Raw genomic sequence first — 10,837 nt, forward strand, 5'->3', positions numbered from 1 at the left:
ACACTCCCAATTCTTCCTTTTTTAACGGAATCATGGTGACATCAGGTGACTGACTCCTGCCACATGCCAAAGTGACCCACTACAGGTGTAGAATCACAGAACTGCAGAGTTGGAAGGGACCACAAGAGTTACCGGTACCACCTTGCTGAAGTTAAGGAGGCCTGGGTTCAGTCAGTGCCTGAACAGATGACAGCCCTCAAAACAACATTATACATCGCCTTTGGCTCAATGATAGAAAAAAGGCAGGATATACTGGTAAGCATACAGATAAATAAATTGCAAAATCATGAAACCTTGTTTTGAAGTGAGCATTATTGTTCCAAAGTTAGCATTAAGATGTCTAGATAGGATGGCATGGCAAACTGTGATTAGACAAACCTGGAAATTTCAGTGGGCTGGAGCATGAGCCTTTGGGCCTGCTCCCAATAAGCCATGGTTTGGCAAATTAATTCAGAAGATCTGAATTGGCCCAAGGAATGGCCTGAAGACAGGCAATGCAGCTGCTGTTCAGTACCTGGGCAGGAAACCATCAGCATACTTTATGTATGCCACCTTGAGCTGCTGGGAGAATATAAGGAATGCTTAGACTGACGCACTGACACTGGTCAACTTTTCCCTGGATCCTCCCCTTGTTTTCCTGGTAGGGAACTTGCCTGCAACAGCTGCACCACACACAGAAATGAAGAGGTGTGGTTTCCTCCTTCTCACATCCTTGTGTGTGTGGGGAGCTCCATCTGTTGAGCTTCTGCCTGCCCAACAGCTGAACCCTAACTTTCCTAACCATATTTACAAACTCAATACACCCCTAAAACACACACACACACCCCTCCTCCTGAAATGCAGTCGACTAAGAAGTTTTATATACCAGTCCTTCTCCACTGGCACTTGACCTTTTGGGGAAGCTCCTCAGAAGCCACCCCACCCCGAACCCCGGCCACTCTCAAGTCCTCAAGTTACCCGGATTCTTCCGCTTGTTTTGGAGCCCCGTCCACAACACCCCCCGCCCCACCTCCGGCCTTGCAAAAGGCAATTCAGTGACGTCACACAAACACACCGGGGCAGCGCAGCGGGCTTCCTTCTCCTGCCCCCTCCCCCGCCCCCACCTCCCACCCCGCGTTCCTCACGGCTAGGAGCGAAAGAGCAGCAGGAGGAGGCGCCCGCCCGCGCTTGTTCTTTGGTTTGGCTTGGCGTGCAGGTGCCGCTCCGTCGTCACTCACCGAAGTCCAGGAACTGCTTGATAGAGAGCGGCGACGGGGAGAAGCGTGAGTAGTACTCGATCTGTTTGGGGATGGGGCTCTTCAGGAGCGCCCCACACAGCCGCATGGCGCTGCTGGGTCGGTCGGCCGGCCGGCAGGTCGGTCGGTGGGTGAAGGAGACAGGAGGAAGGAGAGGGAAAGGCGCGTGCGCGCGCACAGCAACAGCAGCGCCTGCGGGGCCCCTGGACGAACCGGCCGAGCAACTGCCTGGCGGCGCGTGCGGAGACTCACGCACGCAAAACACCGCGGGTGCGCGGGAGGGGGGAAGGCGAAGGCGCTTGCAACTGTCACGCCGGCCCAGCAGCTCCTCGCTGCCGGCCTAGCGGGAGGCAGCGGTATCGGCCTCCTTGTCCTCCACACGGCCGCCCCCTTGTGTATCAAGGGGCCGGGCGTACCGCGCCTTCTTCCCGCTGCAGCTCGACCTGGCTGGTGTCCGCCGGCTGTTTGGTATCCCCCCGGCCCGGCCCGGCAGCGACGACGAGCGCCCGCCTTCCGACCTTACGCGGCCTTCTGACTTGGCGACGAGCAACCAGCATTGCCGCTGCCGCCTTCCTTTCCCTTTCTCGGTAGCCCGAGTAAGCGCCGCCTGCCATCACCATGACGCCCAAAGGCATGCGCACACGCCGATGATCGCCTTTTGGTTTCCGGGCCTACAGCTCGATTTGAAAGTGAGGAGACCGGGGCACGTGTGGTTTCAGACACATAACACGGATCGCTGACTGAGGGCAAGATGCCCTTCTGCTTTTCTTTATTCTCCAAGAGTTTGCCCTGCTTCTTCACCCACACACCCCACCACCACACACAATGCTTAAGAGCAGGGATGAAGGATTTGTTGCCTTCCAGATCAGTCTTTCTAAACCTGGTGGTGGGGTGTCCCACATGTTGTTGAACTACAACTCCCATCATCCATTGCCAGCAGGGGCAGCAGTCAGGGATGATGGTAGTCCAAACCTATGACCAGAACTGGAATCATCATGTACACTACGGAAACCATGATCTCCATCATATCACACACCTTTAACTATCTTAAATATTATTGTCCATTTCTGGACTGTCTTAATATAGAAGATAGGCATGGAAACAGGCAGAGAATGAAAGCAAAAGGAATTTAGCTAAGTCAAAGATGATTCCGCTCTGGTACACATCCACCTGGTGTAAAGCAGGCTTAAAGAAGAGAGGTGATGCATGGAGCAATCTCATGGGAGAAAGACTTAACAATTTGGGCATCTGCAAGGTGCACAGTTATAAGAAAGGAGTTTCCTAGATCCATCCACCTTAAGTACAGGGCTGGACAGAAGGGACATGAAGTGCAAATGAACTCAAGTAAACTGTAGCAAGGTGTATCAATACAACGTTCCCTCCACAGAATGGCAGGGTAGTCATGATGGGTTCCAAGCCAATGAGAACTGACGATACCAGCTGACTAAGGTATCCATTGTGGGGAAAGGCAGTGGCACTTTCCTAGCAAACTCAGTCTAATTACTGATGAAAGATGCTTGCTGGAGGAAACCTCCAGGGGAAATTAATGGCTGAATAAGGATATATACTTGCATTAGATATAGCCAAGGTTCTGGGGACTAATTAGGTATCTGCCTATTCACCTTGCTCTTGCTGGTGCTGTGGGAGGTCATTCAGCTGAAAACAATGTTGCCTCCTCTGTTGCTTCCGAGTACCCCAGTGCACACAGTGAAGAATATTTAAATGGATCTGAGGCATGTGTAGAATTCCAGTGAAATTGAGCTTCTTGGTAATACATGAAATCTATAGCTCATACAATCCCCAGAAGAAGCATTTGAGTCCTGCTGTGGCACCAATTACCCCACTCAGCACGCAGCTTGAGTCATATGTTTTCTTGCAGAAAGTTAGGCAGACAAACTGACAAGATCCATTTCCAAATCTTTCAATTCAGAAGAGTGATAAATACAAGCTTTGGATCTCCATTGTGGGACTGATTGGGCTGCTGTTGCTGAGGACTTGGTTTGCAACAATGGATCTAGCCTTGGATGAAGCTTGGAGCCAATGGAAGATCACACATTCTAAAGAATACTCCCTAGAGGAAGAATAACACTGGAGAATGGTGTGGGAGAACAACTGGAAAATTTTTGAGCAACACAACCGCGAGACTGCACAAGGGAAACACACCTACACAATGGGAATGAACCAATTTGACTGATGAAGAGTTTAATCAAAAAATGGTTAATAATAATAATAAAGTTATTACTTATACCCCACCCATGCGACTGGGTTTCCCAAGCCACTTTGGGCTTAGGTTCAGTCCTGAGTCATATTCAGTAATCAATGAATAATGTTCCTGACAAAATCGAGGTCATTGGATGAAGTATGTTTTTAAGTGCATTTGTTTTTTAGAATGTTTTGATCTGTTTCTATTTTGTTTTTGTTTTTAAATTGTATATCCGTTTGCTGCCCTGGGCTCCTTGAGGAGGAAGGGTAGGATATAAATTCAATAAATAATAATAATAATAATAAATAATAATAATATGGACAAAGAATAATATAAACTCCAACAGCAATCTCACAAGACTGCACACAGTGAGATGCCTGGTAGTTCTTGGAGAGCCCAGTGTACAGTAGGAAGCAGGTAATTTGAATGCAAGTCCCACTACTAGGAGATGGTGAGATTACCTCCACAAACAGAGCACAGGTTCTGGATGTCATGCCACCAATGATAAATTCGAGTGGAAAAATAAGAATTGGCAGGACAAGAACCTACGTCTCCTTCTTCAAAGAACTACACCCTCATCCTGCCAACAGATGGAAGGGAGACACATAATAGAGCCCATCTAGTCTTCCTAGACCTAGCCCATGACATGCTCCACCATAAAAATCTGAAGAGGCTCTGTGCAGAGCTATCGCTCACTGATGTTTCTGTGGCTCTTGTTGAACTGTTGCTAAGAACATGCTTACACTACACTGGTATTTACTCTTGCACAAGGCACTCTGGCATAATAGAATCATAGAATGGCTTTATTTAAAAAGAAAAATTAGAAGAAAAATCCAGTTTCAAATGGTTACTCGTAAGTGCATCTCACTGATTTCAGTGAGGGTTATTTTTAAGTCAGTTTTTATAGGGTTGCAGTCACAGTCTTCCTAGTTCATGTTATTGGTGAGTTAAAATTATTGTGCGATACAGATTTTCCAGCATATATTGCGTTATTCTTGTGCTATTCCTGCCCCCAAACATAGCATTTCATAACTATGATAATTTATATACAAATGTATGCTAGGTAGGCACAAAGTTTCTTGTCATGCTTTTTTGTAGTTAAATAATCAGGATTATTTAATGATTTTCGGAACCAAACATTCAGGATGTCAGCTTGCCATCTGTAAGCTCTTAAGAAAACATTTTCTTATTTCTAATAAAGCACTTGGTGGCCTTGCAAGCTGACAGTGGCCATTTGTTGTAATAAACTTTGAGTAATAAATTTTAGGGTGGTGTCAAAGTGGTTGAATTGTAGGTTAGATCACAAAACAAGGAACAAGTGCTGAACATTTTACTCCAGTTCTTGTCAAAACATTTAGTTCATAACATCTTGACGAAAAGGTTGTTCTTAGAATTATTGTAATTCCCCTTGAGAACCATCAAGTTCAGACTCTCAAATATTGAGAATAGAAAATACATTTGAAAAGTTAACAATACTGACCAATAACCGGGGTGGTGGTGGTGGTGGAGCGTGTAAGGAGTAGAGTCAGACCAATAAGAAAGAATTGCGGTCTGAAACTGCATTTTACAAAATTACAGAAAAAGAGATAGAGAAACAAGATACCAGGGAATTATACAGTTGCCCATCTGGAGCATCTGTCTCTTACAAATTATATTTTCACAGTGTTCATTTTTCTCAACAATATTCTAAGAAAAACTGCTAGGAAAAGTACAGTTCTTTTCAGCTGGATTATAGCAATAGATGGTCAAAAGGTATAAGAGCCACCAGGAGATCACTTCTTGCCCATTTTCTGAAGAGAGGAGACAATGCCAACATTCACGCTCCCCCAACTTAAAAACCCATCACTGTTTTCAATCACTTATCCTTTTGCCTATGGTGCTTGAAAGATAGGCAGGATGCTGCTGAGAAGAAACTTCAGCTAAAATAATAAATACACAGTAAAAAAAACCATTCTCATTTTAGGCCTGATTTAGGCCTACCAGTATGTCTGTACTTTATACATAAACTAACTCACCTCATCCCAGGTTATGTGTTGAATTTTGTTTTGTTGATTTTGGACCGGTTTTCCATTTCTATCAATATCAATTTGAAGTTTATTCTCATCCTTCCTCTTTTTGTGTCATCTGCAAAGTTGGCAAGGATCTCCTCTAGCCCTTCATCTAAATAACGAAAATTAAGATAAATTACATCCACATCATTCCCACAGTCCGGCAGGTTTTACTATTGACAAATCTATGCTGGCTTCTACTAATCACTGCATTGTTACCAATATGCTTACAAACGGAAACCTTGATCTACTAATTCCCCTGGTATCCAAGTCAGTGATCTGTTGTTTCCTGGATCTTTCTGTGCCTCTTTTTTTAAACTAGAATCTTCACTGGAAGACTTCCTCTACTTTCTGGGGTGAGGCAAGTACCGGTACATATGAGAAGCTATTAGAAAGCCTTTTGGGTAGTGGCTTTCCAGTTATGGAACACTTTCCCCAGAGAGATTGGCCTGAACCCAATACAGTTTGGTGACACAGGAGAATAATAGGATTCTACATACAAAAGATGATTGGCAGTTGAATCTTACGTAAACACTGGTGACAGGACAGTAGCCTCCTGAGGGCAAGCTTCATCATCACACAGAGAGCTGACCTCTAACATCCCACCACTGCTTTCCACCCTCCACCCAATGCCCTAAGTCAGGGGTGTCAAACTCAAATTCATCGGGGGCCGCATCAGCAGTTTGGTCACCCTCAAAGGGCCGGTTGTATCTGTAGGACTATGTGTTCACTCTTTATTATCATAAATTATTGTCACTGCATTCAAAGCAGGGGGGAGGAGAGCAGCGCCGAGGACGAGCAGTGCGGAGGGGCGCGGGGCACTCGTTGCGGCCCGGGGCTGGTGTGCGTCAGCCAGCGCCAAGCCGAGCCTCCAGCTGCCGAGGAGCAGGAGCAGGAAGAAGGCACCGGGCGCTACTCCGCCCACTTTTGCTTCTGGCTCCGCCCACCACTGCCATGTGACTGTGCATGCGCACTCCGTCGCTGGGCTCCCGCTGCTGCTGCCGCTTCCGCAGCGACTTTGCGAGCCCACCGGATGAAAAGGCGGCTTGGGGGCAGCTGCCGATCGTGCGCGGCAGCCCCCCCCAGCCGCTTTTTCACTCAGAGGGCTCGCAAAGTCGCTGCGGAAGCAGCAGCAGCGGGAGCCCAGCGACGGAGTGCACACGTGCGACATTTTGCACGTGCGCACTCAGTCCTGACATTGCGTCGTGACATCACGACGCCCCGCCCCCAGGGGGGTGCCTCCTCCGCGCTGCCGCCCCGGGCGGCGCGGAGCCTCCCTCCGCCCCTGCGGCCAGCAGCGGCTACACAGGCCACATGACGAGGTCTGGCGGGCTGGATTCGGCCTGCGGGCCTTGTGTTTGACACCCGTGCCCTAAGTGTTCACTCTGTTCTAATGGTAGGATCCTATTGATCTTTTGGTGCCAGGCCTAGCTATATTTCTGGCCTTTTTAGATGCAATTATAATCTTACGACCTATTTTATGCTGCTTGTGTGACTTTATGGCTTTAGCTTATGTAATGAGCGGACACTCTTGCCTTCCTTGCAAGGTGTAGGAGCGCTGAGAGGTACAGGTTGTGTAATTTATGGACAACAAACACTGCCACCATCCTCACTCTGTTACTAAAGAATGTGTACACACTGCAGTTTAGTGTGCATTCAGTGCACTCCATATGCTGGTTGTTTCTGTGTTGTACAAATAACCACAACCCCAATCTAAACGTATGCTATTTCTTTCTATGATTTAATGCCTTTTATCCCAAATCAGTTTTCATGCTAAAGGAGATTTTCAAAGTGAATAAATTTGCACTTCAATCCACGCGTGCATGTACAAGAGTGCATGCAAACAGTAATTTTCTCGGGGGGGGGGGGAGTAGTTTAGTTACCCACAACTGAGGTGATGTGAATATCCAATCGGATATGATCCTGGGATTTTCCAGATCCAGCACGTATGAAGGGTGACCTTTCTTAATAGGGAAATAGCTTTTAGGACGAGTAAACATGAGGATAAATCTCTCTTCACTTCCTGACAATTCCTTCTGTGTACAGTATTCAGCATGGTTTCAGCTTATTTGCTTTTCTGGCTTCTCTCTGATGGAGAGGTGATTCTTAAAGGGCAGGGGTGTATCCAGGAGTTGACCAGGTTGACCCCCAAAAAGGGCACAGGCCCAAGAGGGTGCAAAAAAGCATGGCTCTCCACTCTGGCTTGGGGGGTCCTGTCTGCCTGGCACTTGCTCCCCGGGGCAGGCTGCTCCTCTGCTGCTCTGGGTGGCTAGATATGCCATTCTGCCTCCTGTGGGCACATTTACAGAGGAGCACAAGAAATACAGGAAGGTGTCACCCATACAGCTCCTTGCTAAGGGCACAAGGGAGCCTAGAATCACCTCTGTGAAAGACACAGAGAGTTAGCTTTGCTTTGCACAGAAATATAGATAGAAAATTTACATTTCAACTGTTCTGTGCTTTTTTCTTTTTTCTTTGCAAACTACCCATTCCCACCACCCTTCTGAGTAATTCCCCTCCCCACCCTCTCACTATATATAAGTTTCCGAGGACTTCTGTTTCAGTGTATCTGAAGAAGTGTGCATGCACACGAAAGCTCCTACCAAGAACAAACTTAGTTGGTCTTTAAGGTGCTACTGGAAGGATTTTATTTTTATTTTTTTATTTTGTTTCTACCTCGGGAATGTAATTGAAGGGTGATATAAAATATTTACAATGCATGAATAATTAAGGAGGGGAGGAAGTTGGAATACCATTATCTGATGGAGCTTCTTGAGCTACTAAATCCATATTTAGGTATGACTTTAATTCATTTGGCTTGCTTAACACCTAGTGACTTTTTCTTCTCCAAATGCTTGCATCTAAAATCTGTTTTGCTGATACTCTGCCATGGATCTGGGGCTTCCTGCCAAATTAGTAAAGTCAGGAGCATGTAGCTCTTCTGGGATATGCAGCAAAATGCAAATATTTATTAAAAATGAGTGAGGTTCCTTAATTTTGCTCTTTTCTGGACAGACAGACACATAGTGCAAATACTATTCGTCTTGAAGCAGGAGGTGAAAGTTCATATCCAGTTTCCTTTTTCTTGCTCTGAACAAGTTTGATATAATTGAGACCATCACACTGTGTCTACCCTAAATGAAAATAATTAATATTTTTGTTCATTATCCAACTATCCTGTGGAAGCTTGATCCCCCAAAGTTCCCTTTATTTAAGTCATATATGCCCTACTATTTGCCAGAAGCTCTGCTGGCTGTGTGCCACCTGTAGATTTCACCCTCAGTTGCTGAAGACAGCTTCACTGTTCAACCTGCCACATTAAAGCATCCTCTGTCCACTCCCTTTTGTTTCCTCTTTCACTTTCTTAACTAAAAAGCATAATTTGGCTAAGTGATTTGCATTATTTCTATCTAAGAACTGAATTGCTAGAAAAGGGAAAAGTCATCAGGAATATAAATATTAGCATTATGGAGAGGCAGAAGAGCTGCAGAGCCTTTAAGCAGTATAATTTAAATGCACCTCCTGCCATCTTTTCAATGGCTACACAACATGGAAGTGTTTTTTAATCACCGTGCTCCAGACTCCAAGCTGAAACATCCAGCTGACATACAACTTCAAACCGTTTTGCCTCTCAGGCTAAGGAAAGCTTAGAAGTCTCTCTATTCCAAACAAAACAGGATTAAAGGTGGGAAGATGTGGTGTTTGTTTGAAAATGAGCAAATCTAAAGTAGCTCAGATGGCTGATAGCTTGTGTTTATTTATGGCTTTTCCACTTTCACAGTAAAGACCAAATTTAGTACAACACTAAGGAGAGGAAAAAGGATGCTCACAACCATGTTGGTGTACTCCTTGCAAGGAAACATGAAAAATATAGTGAATACTGCAAAGGGGTGGAAACAGAGGCATAAACTTCTCCTTATTCTGCATGTGTGCTAGGAGGAGGGTGACCACTGCCAGACACCTCTCATTTTCTGCCTACTGTTCTTGTGTGTGGCTAAGTGGTAAGTGGTACTCAAAGTCTGGAAAGATGAAGAACTGGAATATAGCTATTGGTATACCTTTTCCCACACCAACAAGGACGCACACATTGCTTCCAGGCTGTTCCTGTTTTCAGGTGGGGCTCAATCCAATACTGGCACATTCAGGTTGTACAATTAAAGTTGATTTGACACTCTTGTGCAGCAAAGCCACTTCCTTTTTGTGATAAGGAAAGTATTAAGGAAATGTGCTGGTAAGTGACACGACGATGGCCTGATATAGCGTCATATACCTCCCTGCAAATAAATCGGAATGAATGCTTACCAAGCAGGTGATTCTGAAGTGACCATATACATCTGACTTTGTACCTGGTGGAGGCTGCTCCATTAGGGCAAATGGGGCACTACCCCCACCAACCTCTTTGTGCTCTCAGCCAGCCCTGCTTTCTTTCTGTTCTTAGTTACATTCAGTCGGGGGTGGGGGTCACTGTATGTCAGCATCCTCCTATTCCTTGGTCTCAATGTTGCCTCTGGTAAAACTCAACAGGGAGAATGATAAGGACAAAATTAGAAATAGCTGGCTCTACCTATCATTGACTCTGACTCCATCCATTGTTGGTCTCCCTGCCTTCCAACCTACCAGTCCCAATGGCACCAGCCAGAACTAATGGGACCCATGTCTCTCTTACTGGCATTGATATTGCCTCTTTTTCTGTCTCATGAGAGATACCAATTTCTTGTCTACAACTGGAGCCAAGCTGATGCAGGATGCTAACTTGGAGTTCCACTAAAGATTATACTGGTGCACAGACTTGAAGAAGCTGTGGCAGTGCTGGGCAAGCTGACTTCCAGCTGCTTTTTTTATTACCGAGGAACCCCTTAAAGGTTACAGGTTCTACAATCAGGAGGAAGATTAACATCCCTGATAATTGGCCATGATGACTGTGACAGAAGGGAATTGGAGTCCAACATCTGAAGGGCCACAGATGAGCCACCCTTTATTAAATAGTCCCATTATATTATTGCCAAATAAGCCTGTCCTTCACCAAACTATATGCTTTTGAATGGCCAGCCATTTTGAATTGGTTGGAAGAAGGCAGAGGCAAGTCTGGGGAGAAAAACCAAAGGGACAGGAGACAGACATGGCAAAAAGACATGGAGTGGAAATTCTATTAAGGACATCTGGTCAAGAAGTCCAGAGGCAACCCAAAACTTATAAAAATGGAAAGAGCCATGCCAGAAGTCCTATGATGAGACAGACATTTAGTTATTTCTGTACATGAGAGGCTGGAGGTCCACTAGATGAAATTGAGATGGAAAAAGCTTACTGGGTCTCTGAGAAGCTCATTTAGGAAACTGATAAAACTGTGTTTT

The 10,837-nt window shown here is 45.6% G+C and overlaps 1 protein-coding gene across 1 annotated transcript in view; it reads right to left on the reverse strand.

The window, feature by feature from the left end:
- PDK3 (pyruvate dehydrogenase kinase 3) overlaps positions 1-1,382 on the reverse strand; it is a 41,443-nt gene extending 40,061 nt beyond the window's left edge. Inside the window, exon 1 of the mRNA XM_033147230.1 lies at positions 1,218-1,382. Within this exon, the coding sequence (XP_033003121.1) occupies positions 1,218-1,323 (106 nt within the window). The 5' untranslated portion in view covers positions 1,324-1,382. The remainder of the gene's footprint in view (positions 1-1,217) is intronic.
- Positions 1,383-10,837: the final 9,455 nt, after the last annotated feature.

The sequence above is a fragment of the Lacerta agilis genome, chromosome 4 (genome assembly GCF_009819535.1).
Source record: "Lacerta agilis isolate rLacAgi1 chromosome 4, rLacAgi1.pri, whole genome shotgun sequence".
NCBI classification, from domain to species: domain Eukaryota; kingdom Metazoa; phylum Chordata; class Lepidosauria; order Squamata; family Lacertidae; genus Lacerta; species Lacerta agilis.